At 38.0% G+C, this 16,833-nt stretch overlaps 1 protein-coding gene across 1 annotated transcript in view; it reads left to right on the top strand.

Annotated features, from left to right (window-relative positions):
- The window catches only part of scara5 (scavenger receptor class A, member 5 (putative)), a 107,354-nt gene that overhangs the window by 12,821 nt on the left and 77,700 nt on the right, over positions 1–16,833 (top strand). The window contains exon 3 of the mRNA XM_085432332.1: positions 2,651–2,779. Within this exon, the coding sequence (XP_085288458.1) occupies positions 2,651–2,779 (129 nt within the window). The remainder of the gene's footprint in view (positions 1–2,650; positions 2,780–16,833) is intronic.

Genomic DNA, 16,833 nt, shown 5'->3' with positions numbered 1-16,833 from the left:
GTTCTCGCTCCGCCTGTTTTATCGAGCATGCATCGGTGGTGACTTGTGTGGACTTGGTACAGCTAAATATCCCAGAATGCATTTCGTCCAAAACTCAAACGCGGCAATGGCGGACAAGCGGGGCTGAAAACTTTTAAATATTACTCTTTCTGGGTCACAAAATAAACTTTTAAGTTATTTTCAAGCGAGAATGTAGCTGTGTAAACTTCAAATATCTGCTCGATTTATCAAGATGTCATATATTTCCAAACGTGCTCCGATGTTTTCGGAGACGTCTGTGACCCACCAGCTCCATAGCAGACAGCGAGGTCGAGGATCACTAGAGCCGGCGAGAACAGCGGACTCCCGGCACATCGTTTTCAACCCCCCCACGGTCTTTTCGCTACTCAGGTTAAACAAACCCCAAACCCCAGCAGCTGTCTATTGTACTAAAATAAAAATAAAGGCGTTCTAACATCACATCTGCTTGTTTTTAAAAGTTATGGCTGAACTGTCCCAGGCATCTTCTGTTGCCCTAACTACAAATGGGTGGACCTCCAGGGCAACAGAAAGCCACGTGACCATGACCACTCGTTATATCACAGCGGAGTGGTAGATACAAAGCCCTGCACTGCCCTATAGATTACATTAGATTAGATGAAACTTTATTTAACCCTCGGGTGGGTTCCTCCGGGAAATTCAGTTTCCAGTAGCACAGCACCGACAGAAGTTTCAGAATGTGAGCAGAAATATACCATATATACACATATATAAATACAGAGTATACAAAAGAGATAAATAGAATAAATAGGAATAAGAATACAAGGGAACGGCACATTTCAAGTATTGTGAGTTTATTACACCGTTGGATATTAACAAAAACTATTGCACAGTGAAAAGGCACTACAGCTTACTTGTTCCCCCCTCCTTTGTCCCCGTTTCCCCTCCCTCTCCCCTCCAGCGAGGAGTTAAACAGTTTAATGGCGTGTGGGACAAAGGAGTTTTTAAGTCTGCTGGCCCTTGACTTTGGGAGAAGCAACCTCTCACTGAACAGACTCCTCTGGTTGTTTATGGCCGTGTGCAGAGGATGCAGAGGCTGCCCAGCATGGTCCATAATGTCCATATTGCACCTTAATTTGTTTTTATATAAGTGTGTGGAATGAGTCTTCAGTTGAATGTTTTTTAATAGGCAAAAAATACTTAAATAAGTAAACGGCGAGTCGAATTTTTGTCTTTTTTTTCTATTTTTGCTGATCCGGAAATTGATCCAATCCGTGACTTAAAACCGTGATCCAATCCGAACCGTGAGATTTTTGATCCGTTGCACCACTAGTTAAAATGGTGTACTTAATGAAGTGCCCAGTGAGTTTATAGTCATATCAGCTGCGCTTCAAATCTCATAATTACGTCTTGTTGTTTCCTTGAGACAAAAATGACTTTATCTGTGTGTAACACAATAATCTTTGAATTATACGTTTAATGTCTGAAGAAAACACATAATTCTCTTTTCTATTCCAATATCTGATGAAGAATGTGACTCCTTAGAAAATCTCTTCCCATCCTCTTGACCTAAAAGGAATGTTCTCATCAGCAACATCAACTGCCTCATTGCTGCTTCCTGCCAAGCTGTCTGACACACACACAGATGTAGAAGGGGAAAAAAAGTTCATTACTCATAAACGGTGCTGTGTCAGTTTTATTAAGACTAATTCTCAAACATCTGTTTGACCTTGAGAGCAGTGCTAAGTGCTGACATGCATTACAGCAAGAGCTCCTTAGTGAGACCATTTGTGCAGTTCATGCTGTGTAACGTAGTCCACTCAGATGAATTCCCTTATAGGAAACTTTGTGATGTATGTGTGTTATGATGTACTATAAGTTTAAATTTATTAACTGTTTCCGTTGTAATAACCCCAATGTTTCCAGATATGATATAAGGAATATACAAGTAATTTCCATCAGCGTAACTTTGTGCTGAACATTGGGGGGGGGGGGCAAGATCTCTATTTTGCTGGTAATAACTGAAATGAGTAAAGAAAATCAACAGCCTATTTATACAAGATAATTCATAACTTTATTGGGGGGGGGGGGGGGGGGTATATTGGTTGGGTCTGATATTTGGGGGGGTCAAAACCCCCCTAACCCCCCTGAAAATTACACCCCTGGTAATTTCCAACCAAATGTAAACTTGTCATCATACAATTAAATGGTTTTGTAACCAACTTTTTTTAATTGTTACTTAATACTACTAAATATCACTATTTTCACAATTTTATTGGCAACTTCTTGCTTGGTTGGACCTTGAATGAAATAGAGAGCAGCTTTGTTTTTCTGTTTTTGCACAGGGAATATTATTATGGAGTATTATGCAAACGTGATCAAATACCTCTTGGGTTCAAAATGAACTTTCAGTTAGCGTGATTGCTGAGTTTTGGGCGTCATTCAGAAGTTCAAAGAGGGAAAATATGGATGTTGGGAATCTTGGATTTTCTTTTACAGTTATTATCAGCAATAAATCTGATTTCCATTATGTTCACTGACTTTTACCTCTGTTCTTTCACAACGTAAGAGACATTTAGCCAAATTGTTGTTCTTACTAGGAACAACCCATGGTTAATGATTTCGTTCAGAATGCCATTTGCTGGTATTTATAGTAAATCCTTCTTTTCAGTTTCTACAAAGCGTCGCAGGAAGCAGGACCAGTGTTGCAGCCATCTGAACTCCCTCTCATCTATCAAGTACGCCATTGTTTTCCTCTACATCCTGGTTCTTCTCACCATATTTGGACTTTGCCTTGCAGGTAAGGTGTGTGTGTCAGTGGATGACTTTGACAACAATTTATGATGTTTAAGAAGCTCTTAGGAGCCTCAAAACAGACACTGAACAGTGATCTAAGAGAAATCTTTAAGTCAAAGGTTCAACTTTATCTCTTATGAAATCAGTTGAAAGCTATTAACTTCAGTTCAAGCCACTAACACTACATATTTTGATAATCTCCTTATAAAAGATATAATAAAAAGAATGACATAACGTGAGAAGAAGAGCATCATAAAAAGGTCACATTTTTCTGCCTCCGTCTCACCCTACCCTTTATATCCTGTTCTTTCACAGCAATCCTCTGAATGTCCTCTCTAACAACATCCAAACATCTTCTCTGGTGTATATAGTCTTCCTCTTCTCCTCAAGCCTGGCAACCCCACATTCATTATTCTTTGCCCAATTTTTCCAATATCCCTCCTCTGCATGTGGTGACCTATTGTACAGATACTCAAGATATTGTGTTTATTTGGAAACTCTGTTCTATTGGAAAAACTGAGAGTTTTTCCTGTGGAAGTTGAGCAAATCTGCACTCCTATAACTCCTGCTGTGCTTTTGTTCTGATGTTTTGCTTGTGTGCATGCAACGAGATGTTTATTTAAAGTGAAAACCGTTTAAATAACACAGAGAAGGCAGTTTTGTTTGTTCAGCTCGCATGAATAAGGTTTGTGACTGACTGGATATCAAATGATCTTTCAGCTGTTCTGGATCAGTTTTTCCAAATGCTTTTGCCAGCTGAATTCAACTACACTTTTGCACCAACCATTATGTTTCAAATGCAATACATCCTCATAAATGGCAAAACAGTTTGTTTGTTTGTTTGATTGCCTTCACATTTGCAAAGACAGGATCTCTGCTCTGTATAAAAACCTGCAAAAGTCAGTTTTGATACGTTTTTACATGTAAAGAAAAAAAAACTTGCTTTCTTTAGTCACGGAGTAATTTGTTAATTTGGGTAAAAATAGGCCATCTTATAAGTTTGATGACTTAAGAAGACCAACCTTTACTATGTTTAGCTGTTCTTCTGTTTTCTTTGTTGTGGAGTGGAGTACACATCTGCTTCAGACCTTTCTGTAAAGTCAGATTTTCTTTGCATATGTTCATTATCATTATCATTGGCATCAAAGTCATAGTAATACTGGGCTTTTAATCATTTCTTGAACATTTATTTTTCCAAAAGACATAGAATGATTGTACACCGTACATCTTTAAATATTAAAAAAAAAAAAAAACACGGATTGGGTGCACAGGAATTTCTTTTGGAAATCCGCAGAGGTTTAAAAGTAAACATACAGGGTCAAGCATATATTGCCTACTAACTTTTTGTTAAATTTGCCTTAGAGAACTGCTCGACCGGATGCTTTGCTAGTCATCAGTACACTTCTGGCATTATTTTTGGGGGATATTCTGACCTTGACAAAATTGTTAGTTAATTAAAATTAGTCTGTGTGCTAGCAGACCTGTCTTTTGCATAGTCTACAAAATCTTCAGCTGGGAGATCTAGGATTTGGGAAGCCCATTCCAGAAGCTTAATGGCTATTTATTAAAAGAAACAAAGGAAGGAAATTCAAGGATTATCACCACTTTGCCAGGGTCATAAAAAGACCCAATCGGTTACACTCAGATCAAAGGAAATTTCTTAGGATGCTCAGAAACAATGCAAGAACCATCAAGGCTAAACCTGCCATGAACTGTAAACTGCTGGAACACCAAACTAACTAGAATGAGTCTTTTATCACCGTAGCCGACCACGAAAGAAGCCCCTGCCGTAAAATCCACATCTTAAAGCTTGACTGAAACACAATTGGCTGCTCCAACAGGACAATGAACTGACAGGACACCTATTAACAATGGTTTTGGAAAAAAATAGCTTGTAAAAGTTGGGTCCATGCCAACAAAGATCAAGTATTCAGTCAGAATTATGCCAGAAGCTTGGTGATAGCTCACAAAAGCATTTGGTCAAGTTGTAACTGGTTAAATCACATTTAAATAAATATGAATATAGAAGTTTTGTATTTAAAATGTTAGTACCAATGGCAAGGTTGCATTGGTGTTTACTTGGTGTGGCAGAGGTGGACATTTCAACAGATATGCTGTTTGCATTTAATTTGTTGCTTATAGATAATCATTTACCCATTAAATTTGATTAGTTTTCAAACACACTAAATTAGTATTACTTAGTGAGTCACTATTTTTATTGCTTTGTTTGCTTGTTTTGTTTTTTCATATTAGATGAGCAACTCCACAATCTTCCCTTTGTCACTGAAAAAGTTCTGCAGGTTGGTAACGGCTGCTGTAGATGAGACACATTTATCCTCAGTTTGTAGAAAATCTGACAGAGAGGAAGAGAAAAGTAGAGCGTAACAAAATGTGGCTGTAATGTCTTGGACACATGAAGGAAGTGATTTTATTGTCCGTCATTTACTCTCTGTCATGTAGATTTAAGGTTGAATTATAATGTAGGACACACACACACACACACTTACACACTTACATCATAGAAACCCATTTAGTTAGCTTTAAGTAACACTTCGGGATGCAGTCTGAAACTACTCCCTCTTAAACTGTCTGATCTCGTTAAGAACTGAGAACATGCATGCACAATATGAATGAGCAGTCATTTGAAGTACAGCCAATGTCCAACAAAGTCATGATGCTGATTTTATTGCCTCAGTTCATTTGACAAAATTTGATTTTTAATTTGTACAAATGTTTTTGTGCCAAATATAGTATCAGTTTCTATAACATTAATGCAACTTTTTCTGTCATCTTCTAATCAGAGTTGTGAAGTCATTTTTTTCAAATGCAATATAAAGTTGACCTTTAGCCCTCTCCGGCGTCTCTGCTCCTACTGCAGAACTCGACACATGTGCGACAGGTTTAAACCTAATTCCCACATGTGACAGCTCTTCTAAAGAGATAAAGCAAGACAGTGATTTCCTTTGACCTGTATGGTTCCCATATTGCCATTAATTCACAGCTGTGCGTTTGCACAGAACTCCACTATATATATATTCTGGGTGATGATAAACAGCACCACCTTTGAACTGGAGTTTCAGCTTTTTTTATTTATGACATTGTATCCTGTTCTTAGCTGGCAACTGATGTGGTCTTCTGTGGTAAAATGTAATCTTACAGCAAACAAAGAAAGTTTAATTTTACCTCAGATGTTGCTGGATCCCATTTTCTTGAAACTGTAGGTTATTGTGCTTTTCTTGGAAGATAAACTCATGCACAAGCTCAGTGCTGTTCTGTAGCACACCGATTATCAAATTTACTTAAAACGAAGAAGTTGAAACTAGAATCCCAAACGTTTCTCTGGCAAAAGGCTCTTTCATGTTTCTTCTGATGAACAGCCAGTGACCATCATTGGTACAACATGTAGCGATGAGGAGAGATTAGTCATTCCCTTACTCACCAAAACATCCTCCAAGCTTACAAAGCTAGAATTGTCTTAAAAGCATAACATGTTTTCATGATCGGCACAACATAAGCGAAACAGAACAGTGGAAATTTGGACGTGTGAATTATGGGGGAAATTAGCATGAGCTGTTGTGACTTCATATCAGGCAGTCCTGTAATAAATTCCAGTATCTTCTGAGCTGTAGTTCCACCTCCTCCTGGTTAATTTGCCGGTGGAAAAAAAAACAACCCACTGGCATTGTGCCACAGCGGTCACATGGCCAATTCATTTGTATGTGTCCGTGAATGAGACAGCCTTTAGAGGTGTGTCTAACTTTATGACTGTTACCTTCTGTGAACCCTGCTGTGGCCTCCTTATAAATGTCAGCTCAGCCATAACAGGAGAGGAAGATACAGACAAACAGAGACTGAAAGAAGTTGTGAGTGCAGAGGAATAAGGGGAGATAAAGTAGATAAAGAAGAAGAAGCAACAGATCAAAAAGTTTGCTGTCTGGCTCCAAGTCAGCAGGATCCTGGCGGAATCGACTGCTCACACTAATCCTAATTTCATTTCAAGGCACTGCTCTCTCTGAGCCACCCACTCATGCCGTAACCACACAACTGATGCCATTTATTGGATGTGGCTCTGTGTGTATTCCCAGGCACAGAGATGTAGTTAAGAGTTTGGAACTGCTTTGCTGTTGTCACTGAGGTATTTAGTTATTTAAAGCTTTTAGATGAAGTTGTTTTAGAAAAGCAATCAAACCAGGCTTTTCAGACGACCTCTCCTAAATTAAATGCCGCCATCCAAAAGCTAAGTGGCTCCAGCTAAGTGTACGGGAGGCCCCTTTGCAGCACACATACACCAAGTGCACGTACAGACACATTCAAAAATGCTGCCAGTTTTCTGTGCAGTCCACATTCTCTTGTTGCTTGAATTCTCACTTGACTTTGGCTTCTCTTTTTTTTCCAGCGCTTATGTTGCCTTCTTGGCCTTTTCCCTCTGAAACAAAAAGCCTCCACTGTCTCCTGTGCATTCAGACACATTTATATTTGATTTTCTTCCGGACTCATTATGCATTATGCCTTGTCATTGAAAACATCTGCATTATTGTCATAAGTATAATGTAGTGTCTTCTGTGTCAGCGCTTCTAATTCTAAATCTTACATTTGGACAAGTGAATGATGGAAGGGTCGTAAACAGAAACAGAGTCGAGTAAAAGCCAAATGAAAGAGGATAAAAGAGCCAGATGAATCCTGCTCCATTTATTATGTGGTGAAGAGCTGCCTCGTCAGTTTTTTACTCCTACAAGGTTCCATGCAGATAGCAGAGACCTCTGTCCCCGCAGCATGAGAGAGATGGGTCTGCCAAAATGTCCAGACTTTTAGCAGATCAGAGAAGTATGTTAGAGAAACCTTTGTCTCTGTGTAGTCACTTATTTTGACTGACATGCTTCAAGAGCAGGGTAGATTCTTGAAAGACATGCTTGCCTTTTGAGCTGAACTTGGCTAATGTGAATGTATGTCACTCTAAATGGTGCCAAGATGGGAATTGATTTTTAAGACTTTTGTTCCCAAAAGTCCAAAGAAGAGAGGGTTGTGGAGAAGTGGTTCTCAACTTGGGTGATGTGACCCTCGGCCAGATAAATTAGAGCGCTTTCCACATCATTAGCAGGATACTAAGGAGAAACTTTCTCTTTCATACATATTGCAACATTTAATTTATTTTGACTTATTTCCTGTCTTTCTTTTCAGGTTCTCGTCTGTAAAACAAAAAGTGTTAGAAAGTGTCCAGGTGAAAAGGTCCCACCTTAAATCCCACACATACAAGAAAGCTTAGTTAACATTTTAAGAATGGTTAGGAAACACAGTTATTCTTAAAAGACTTAGTCCTTGGTAGGAACTGAAGGACCCTAAAGCAAACAGTTCTGTGGTCATAGTATTTTAGAAATAGACCCATTAATGATCCTTACTTGACTTTGAGAAGCACTGATTGCATTTGTAAGTTTTCGAAAGATAAAAAGAATGAGAATGAACATAAAGCCATCTTGCATTCTTGCTAAATAGTGTTAAAAAAGTGGGGAAAAAATATTGATCTTTTCAGAAATCTTTTCGATTTTTACTGTTTTTAATTGTCTGACATGTAAGACATAGGCAGCATATATCCTCAGAAGAAACCCTCTTTCCTCTGTGTGAAGGACTGGGATGTTTTTGGTTGCATTTTGGCCAGACAGTGCAGCAAATACCTTGCTCTACATCTGGAGTCAGTTCTTGGCTGACTTCAGATGCACCTAACAAACACATTTAATAGCTAGAGATTGGCCCATATATGGACTTGCAAACAGAACCTAAGTTGATAACTGTCAGGGTGTTTGAGACAAGAGTGTTATGCTTGTTATGCATAATTTCTGTTTATGAGCTTGATAGGTATCCGACCATCACTGCTTACTATCATACGCACGACCATGAAAAAACATTGCAGAACTGCTGTATGGCATATTTCTGGGTCATTTGATTAAGGTCAGTTTATAATTTTATTGCATGCACTAGTTCACTATTGCAATATATATATATATAAAAAACATGGAGCTCACAGGTTTCCCTCCAGTGGTCCCGTTTTCCTTTGCTAGTTAACTGCTGGAAAACATGATGTTATGTTTGTTGTTTTTTCTTTTAAGCCATGAAATCTTGCAACAAGAGTTTGAGTTTTTTCGCTGATACTGTTGGTACTACACAAGCATGTTCTTGGCAAGTGGAAATGGGCAATAGGCCTCATGTCCTGAAACAGCTGTGGTTTATTTTGGTTTTTCGCCTTTATATTAATTGGGTTTGGTCATGGTTATGTTATCATAATTTTGTGTTTTGCATCAGTTTTCCCTGATGCAGCTAAATTGTGCTTGGCCTTAAAGAAAGTAGATTATTGATGGAAAAATATCAACTGACAGCTATGACCTGCAAGCAGAGGTTTGCCTTGGAATGAATGATTGGAAAACTAGACAGAATTTATCATGATCATAAATCAACAATGTTAAAATATTTTGTATTTTCATAAAGTTGCTTTTCACGACAGAGCGACTATCCTTTATAATCATAAATCATTTCATTTAAGTTTCATGTTAAAAGTAATGTTTTGTTTCTGTGTTATCCATGGCTGTGCAAGATCACAGATACAAACAGTGGAAATGAGCTTCCTTCAGAGAGTAGCGGGGCAGTCCCTTTAATGATAGGGTGAGGAGCTCAGTCATTTGAGAGGGACTTGGAGTAGAGCTGCCAATCATCTACATCAAAAGGAGCCAGTTGAGGTGGTTTGGGCATCTGGCTAGGATTCCACCTCAAGTCCTCCCAATGAACTAGTGGCGGTGGCCAGTGAGAGGGAGGTCTGGGCACCTCTGCTTAGACTGCTGCTCTCTGTAACCTAAACCCAGATAAATGGTAGAAAATAAACTGACTACTTTACTTGCCTACTTATTTTAGTGTGTAAGTAGCTGCCTGGGTTTGTGGAATACTCACAACCTCCAGTATGTTAATTCATGTTTACAGGCATTAATTTAAATTGTAATTTAAATTGTAAATTAAATTTTTATTGATTTTTCATATTCATGAAAACTTTTTTAATCCACCCAGTGTTTTATGTAATAAGTCACTTTAGTGTTCACAAAATTAATACTTTCTATGTTTGAAGTGCAAACACAGCTTTATGTTGAACTTAATTATTTTATCACCACACCTGAGACCACAGTTCAAGTTGCAGCAGTTAAGACTTCTTTTCAAACTCTGTTTTATTCGTTGGCCCATTAACCCATCCTGTCTGGGTAAAATATTTGCTACAGACAAGTCATATTGTCATGGACTTGCTGTGTGCTAGGCAGGATGTAGGACCCAAACGCAGGACTCATAACTAAAAGAACTAAAAGAGGCAGCTCTATTTTGTCTGTAAATAACACACTTCAAATACAAAAAACTAAACTAGACACGACGACAAGAACTAAAATACGCAGGCAGGATAACGAGAGGATGGGGAACAGGTGGAAACACAGCTGGAACTAATCAGAAATAATGAGACAAGGGGAAAGCAAAACTAGACCCACTGCACACAGGACAGGGACTATCAAAATAAAACAGGAAACACACGGCAGGAACAGAGGCACGGACTTGACACTGAAACGTCAGGAACAGAGGGAACACGGAGCACAGGGACGGGAGTCACAAAGTGCGACATGAGACACGAGTGAATGAGGAACAAGAAAATAAACATGAAGACAGAACTAAACCTACACTAAACATGAGGGGCACACGAACAAAACTCAAGGGTCATCGACCCAGGACCATGACACATATACATCCTTTTAAAATACTTTATTTACAAAGTAGTGCTAACACAAAAAAATACATGGCAATTTCTATCCATGAACCACAAACGTATACAAATGTGCCTTCTCATGACTCTATTTGATGTTACAAATATTTTAATAACATTCAAGCTCCTGTGATAGTTGCTGAAAGTACTAGAATGAGTTTAACTGTGATTAAGGATTTCTTGTGTGCTTTATCCAACTCACATTTTTCTGTGTTGAAGGTCCCTTTCTATTCTGTTTATAGCCGCATGTTTTTAAGTCCTCCATATGAAGATATTTTTGCCCAAATTTTTCTCCTGCACTAACATAAATTGTGATCTGTGGGACACAACTGAGGCACAGGATGCCAAAAACCTGACCGTTAAAAAAAGAGAAAAAAAAAAACAGTGACCGGCTCTTTTTAGCCCAACCACAAGCTTTAGATTACTTTAGCTCTTCTGAGGATATTTAAAAGACACACTCGTAATCTTTATTATTCAAGATTTTTTAAAAAAACTGCCTTTAATCTAGACCATATGTGTCAGACTAAGTTGGTCAGTATAAAAACTCTCTGAGGGTAAATCTGACACCACAAACTGCCACTCCTAGCAACTTTAAAGACAAACTTTAAAGGTCTTAAATCCCTTTCTTGTGGAAACAATAAGCATTCTGGCTGTGGAAGATGAGGTGTTTCTGACCTCAGTCTGTTTATGTTTTACACGTGTAAGACATACTGTTCCCAAACACACATCGCATGCAGGAGAGTAAAACCTCCATCACATTGTAATAAACTTTATCATAGTCTTTATCATAGTCATAATATAAAACATGCATAGTCTTTCCAAATAATACCACAAACACATTGGGATATAGAGTACTATACACTTACAAAAATGTATGCAGTAACTAGTGTGTGTGTGGAAAAGTGTTTGCCCTCTTCCTGGTTTCCTAGGTTTTTGCATATTTGCCACAATTACATGTTTCAGATCATCAAACAAATGTTAATAACGGACAGAGATAACCTGAATAAATGCAAAATGCAGTTTTAGGAGGACGATTTCATTGTTTAGGGTGAATAGTTATCCAAACCTACCTGTTCCCGTGTGAAAAAGTAACTGCCCCTCTTGTTAAATCATGAATTAAATGTGATTAACCAGAGTTCAGTTTCACTAAACACACTCAGACCTGTTAAATCAAGAAACCACTTAAATAGAAGGAGATGAACCTCCCCAGGAGTGACCTCCAATTACTCCAGGAGCACACTGACGACTCATCTAGGAGGTTGCAAAAAACTCGAGAACAACATTAAAGAACATCAGGCTTCACAAGTCTCAGTTAAGGTCTGATTTCATGATTTAACAATAAGAAGGAGACTGAGCAAAATTGGCATCCATGGGAGAGTTCAAGGAGAAAACCACTGAAGAGCAAAAGGAACACAAAGGCTCAATTTACATTTACCAAAGAACATCGTTATGATCCCCAAGGGTTTTGGGAAAATACTCTGTGGATTGACGAGACAGAAGTTGAACTTTTTAGTAGGTTTTACATCTGGTGTAAAAGTAGTATTTCAGAAAAGGAACATCATACCAACAGTATAATATGGTGATGGTAGTGTGATGTCTGGGGTTGTTTTGCTGCCTCAGGACGTGGAGGACTTGTTGTTGTAAATGGAACCATGAATTCTGCAGTCTACCAAAACATCCTGTAGGAGAATATCCGTCCATCTGTTGGTGACCTCAAGCTGAAGCACACTTGGGTTCTGCAGCAGGGCAATGATACAGAACACACCAGCAACTCCACCTCTAAATGACTTAAGAAAAACTGAAAAGTTGTGGCATGACCTTAAAAAAGCAGTTTGTGTCTGAAAATCCTTCGATGTATCCGAATTACAACAATTCTGCAAAGATGAATGGGCCAAATATCCTCAACAGCACTGTAAAAGACTCATTGCCAGTTACTGGAAACACTTGATTGCAGTTGATGCTGCTAAGGGTGACCCAACCAGTTATTAGGTTTAGGGGGCAATCACTTTTACACTTAAAAAATAAACACATTCATTTAGAAACTGCATTTTGTGTTTTCTTATGTTATCTTTGTATGATATTTAAATTTGTTTGATGATCTGAAACTTTAAGTGTGACAAACATACAAAAAAATAGGAAATCAGGGAGGGGGCAAACACTTTTTCACACCACCGTACGCATGTATCTGGGATTTACACACACTCTGGGTGCCCTTAAATTAACTCTAAGAACATAAAGCCTTGTTCTAATGAGTTGCTGTTCTCTGGCCATGGCCCTTTGTGAAGAAAAGAGTCTGGAAATGTTCCAGCATTCTCAGTAGGAGTCCATTATTGAAGGAGCACGCACACCCGCACTTGTTCAGACCAAAGAGGAAGAAAAGTCAGTCAAGACGAGGAGTCCAAAAAGTCAGCAGATGACCTTATTCAGAGAGTCAGACACAGGCCATTAACATGTCAGGGATAATTGGACCAGATGTCTTTCTATTCTGTGTCCTTTCTGAATACTGCAAAGAACTTTTTTTTTTTTAGTTTATTTTGAGGCAAGTACATCCAAGAAATCCAGCAGTAATGATTACTTGCATAGTTGCATCGATATTAATTGGTGGGGTGTAAAATTACTAAACAAATTATATTTATTGCACTTTAGCTCATTTGTTTGCAAGTTTTGATTTCATTTTTATCATGAAACATGGCAAACATTACTGACAACAAAGATAAATCTGCCAGCTGCAAGTGAGTGTCTGTGATATGCTCTTCTGCTCAAAAATTAAGGAAACATCATCACAGTATAACAAAAGGTCAGTAAAATCTGTTCAGTTAGGAAACATAAACCACTGTGATTCGATTTTGCCTGCTTTGGTGCAAATGAAAATGGCAGCACTGGAAGTGTACTTTTATACTGAATAGTTTTTCAGGCGATGATCACATCGAGATTTTCTTTTTGCCTAGTTTGGCTTTTGGCTAGTATCCTTGTCATCCTTGTTATCGTTGTCAAATGGTACCTGCAGCCTATTCAGGTTGCACAGGTAGTCCAGATCCTGCTCTGAGTGTCTCACATGTACTCACAAATAATTGTGCTGCACCAGTGAGCTCTAACAGAATAGCAGTAAATGACTGGGATAAGAATATATTAGCATTTCTGTGGCATCTTAGACTTACTATATAGACACACTTGTTATATAATATTTATATTGTGTAAACTTACCTTCTCACAGCATCAGTCTTGTTTCATTTTTTGTTTATTGTGTGAAGCTGCAACTCTGTTCATGTTCATTTTAAACAGATCTTCTATGAAGTATAAGGTTTTCATGGTGGCCCTGGAAATGCAAATGCACTGCAACTTCAGAAAACAAGAGTAAATACAGAAGTAATTCAAAAGCACAGAAAACAAAGTAGAAGGTGAATAAAATACAAAGGAAATAGAAAGAAACTGCCACAATCACAAAACAAAAAGGGAAGTGTTTTGGGGAAGGATAATGTGATCAAAATGAGCTATATTTTTCTTAAATTATACATTTATTTTTAAATTCCTTTTATTTATTTAACATTTGATTTATTTTCTATGTTCTCTTGTATGTAAAATATGGGTTTGATATTTGCAAATCATTGTATTCGGTTTCCATTAACATTTCCATTAACTACACAGAAAATCTTTAAAAATCATCTTTTTTAATGATTAGTTGTTCAGGCCTTACTGTTTTTATCTTTTAGAAATGTCCAGATGTCATGTCCAGATGACAATCTCTCCTTGTAAACATGTAGAACTTTACATGTTTACAGTTCAGATAAACAAGGTCGAGAGATGCAATAAAATGAAACACCGCAGTGTGTAAGTGACTCCAACACAAATAAAAACACCATGCCTCACTCCTGCTTGTCTCCATAAACAGCTATAGGGATTTTATAAATCTGCTGCAGTGGGAGGGGGGGATAAAGCTTCAGGGATTTCAGAGTACAATAGCAGGCGTCCAAATTAGTCTTCTACGTGTCTTTTTTCTGTTTTACTGGCAGACTAATTAAGCAGCAACAGATTCCAAATAGTTTTATGCTCATAAACAAACACACTGCATGGGTTTGATCTGTCTTAATGCGTGCTGGAGCTGATGTCCAAAGAGGCACACTTTGTACAGTTATGAGAGCTGGCACCCAAAAACTGAGTAGTTATTAGTTTCCACTGTGTTTGGTTGGGCGATAGCTTGGAACTAAAGTTTTAAACAAAGGATGGAAAAGTGAGCAAAAGCATGTAGATAGCAATGTCTTTAAAGTTGCAATCCACAAAATTTGATGTTAGTTTGTTATAACCAGAGACTGTATGGAAAAGGTGGATTTAGTCACCATGATGTAAACCAATGGAGCTTCACTGGAGCTGGAACTGACTATATTATGATTAGGGGGTTAAGTGCTAAGTTACAAGCTAATGCAAGAGGGAAAAAATAACTATACACTTGTTCCAAGTTGTTTGCCCAACACCCTGGTCTTCTATCAGTCACATGTCAAAGAGCAGAGGTCTATCACAATGTGCGTGAACAACCAGAAAACCAAAAAAGAATAGTAACCTCTCAGTTTCAACTCAAACTTGAGTTATTGTTAACTGGATATACATCCTCCTAAAACGTAGGCCCTGTACAGATTTCAGTGAAGCAAAATTAATCCTGCTTCCTGAGGCAATAGTCAACTGGGGCCACAATATGGCAGTAAGCTATAAGCTTTATGACAATGCTGTGTGAGATCAAAAGAGAGAGATCACTTTCTTTGGCATGTTTTATGATTTCTTTTTTTAGATTTCACTAGGCAAGCACTGCCTGCCTTGCTTGCCCTGATTGGATGATATCTGTCTTACCTAGTTTGCATGCTGTTAGGACTTTTCTTCATTCATGTAACACCATGTTGATCAGAAAAATAACACTGATCTGTTGGCAAGAGTATGTTGATAAACTGCACTCAAACCACACTCAAACCTGTCTCTCTAACAAACAACTCTAATGTTGACCACAGAAATGCTTGAAATGTGTTGTTGTTTGGTTATCATACCTCCCACTTTGTGTTTCAGTGTGTCTTACGTTTCCTTTGTTCTAAACTGTTTACTGCCAAACATTTAGTATTTAGACATTAAATCTGTTTGTGCAGCTTTCTGGAAAAGAGCATTAAGCTTTTTTCACATTAGTATTTAGAATCAAAGCAATTGCCCATGAAATGAAGTATTTTTACTGCTTTGTTTGCATATATGCTTCAGTTACGTACATTTTTTGGCAGATGTAAACCAGAAGAACTGAGATGAGGAAACAGTTCTTGCAGCACAAACCACAGTCAACTTAGTGGTAAACTACTCAGAAAGGAAGAACACCAATAAAATATCAATAATCCCTGTCAGCTGTGCGACTAATGGGGAATATGATTAATCGCAAAGCAGATTTCAGAACTTGGTTTGTCATTTTTAAGAAATAGCACTTGAAATGTGTCAGACCTTCAAAGCATTGTGAAAATTTTTTGGGATACTAAACTGAGAAAAAGTTACTATAATTAATTAAGCCACCTAATATAGTTACAAATTCACAACAAATGCAGGGTGGGGCAGTAAACTCACAATGTCAGCATGGCATGTGGAGTTACTGGAAGATAACAGCACAATTTTAATAAACAATTTTTTGGATAAAAACGTGTATACAGTATGGTTTAGATGGCACCACACTGATGAAGGCCTATCCACCAACAGCCCTGGATTTATCTGTACTGTTCATCATTGGACATTTTATGTAGACTCAAAAAAAGCGGTGTGGTTTTCAGCTTTCAATCCACTTTGTCAGGTAGGCCTGTTCAATTGCTCATCAATGTAACTATATAATTAGCCAATCATATGGCAGCAACCCAGTGCGATTAGGCTTGCAGAGTGGGGAAGACAGGTAATTTAAGTACATTTAAATACTGCGCCAGGCAGGCTGTTCTGAGTATTTCAGAATGCAATGATTTATTGGGATTTTCTGAAACAACTGTCTCTTAGGTTTACAGACAAGGATTGGAAAAAGGGAAGACATCCCATGATGCCTTGTTAATGGCAGAGGTCAGAAGAAAATCTCCAGACTTCTTTAAGCTGATAGGAAACCAATAGTAGCTCAAATAACCACTTATAACCAATGTACACAGAAGAGCATTTCTGAGCATACAAAATGTTGAACTTTAAAGCAGTCTGGTTACAGCAGAAGAAGGCCACAGTGTTGCATTGTATTATTAATCAAAAGGTTTTTAAGATTTCTTTCTTTTTTAAAAAAATAATAACTCATT

The sequence above is a fragment of the Copadichromis virginalis genome, linkage group LG15 (genome assembly GCF_057382275.1).
Source record: "Copadichromis virginalis isolate Kocher_CV1m ecotype Utaka linkage group LG15, C_Virginalis_male_GT1.1, whole genome shotgun sequence".
NCBI lineage: Eukaryota > Metazoa > Chordata > Actinopteri > Cichliformes > Cichlidae > Copadichromis > Copadichromis virginalis.
The sequence above is the reverse complement of the archived record's forward strand: the minus strand, read 5'-3'. Positions and strand labels throughout refer to the sequence as shown.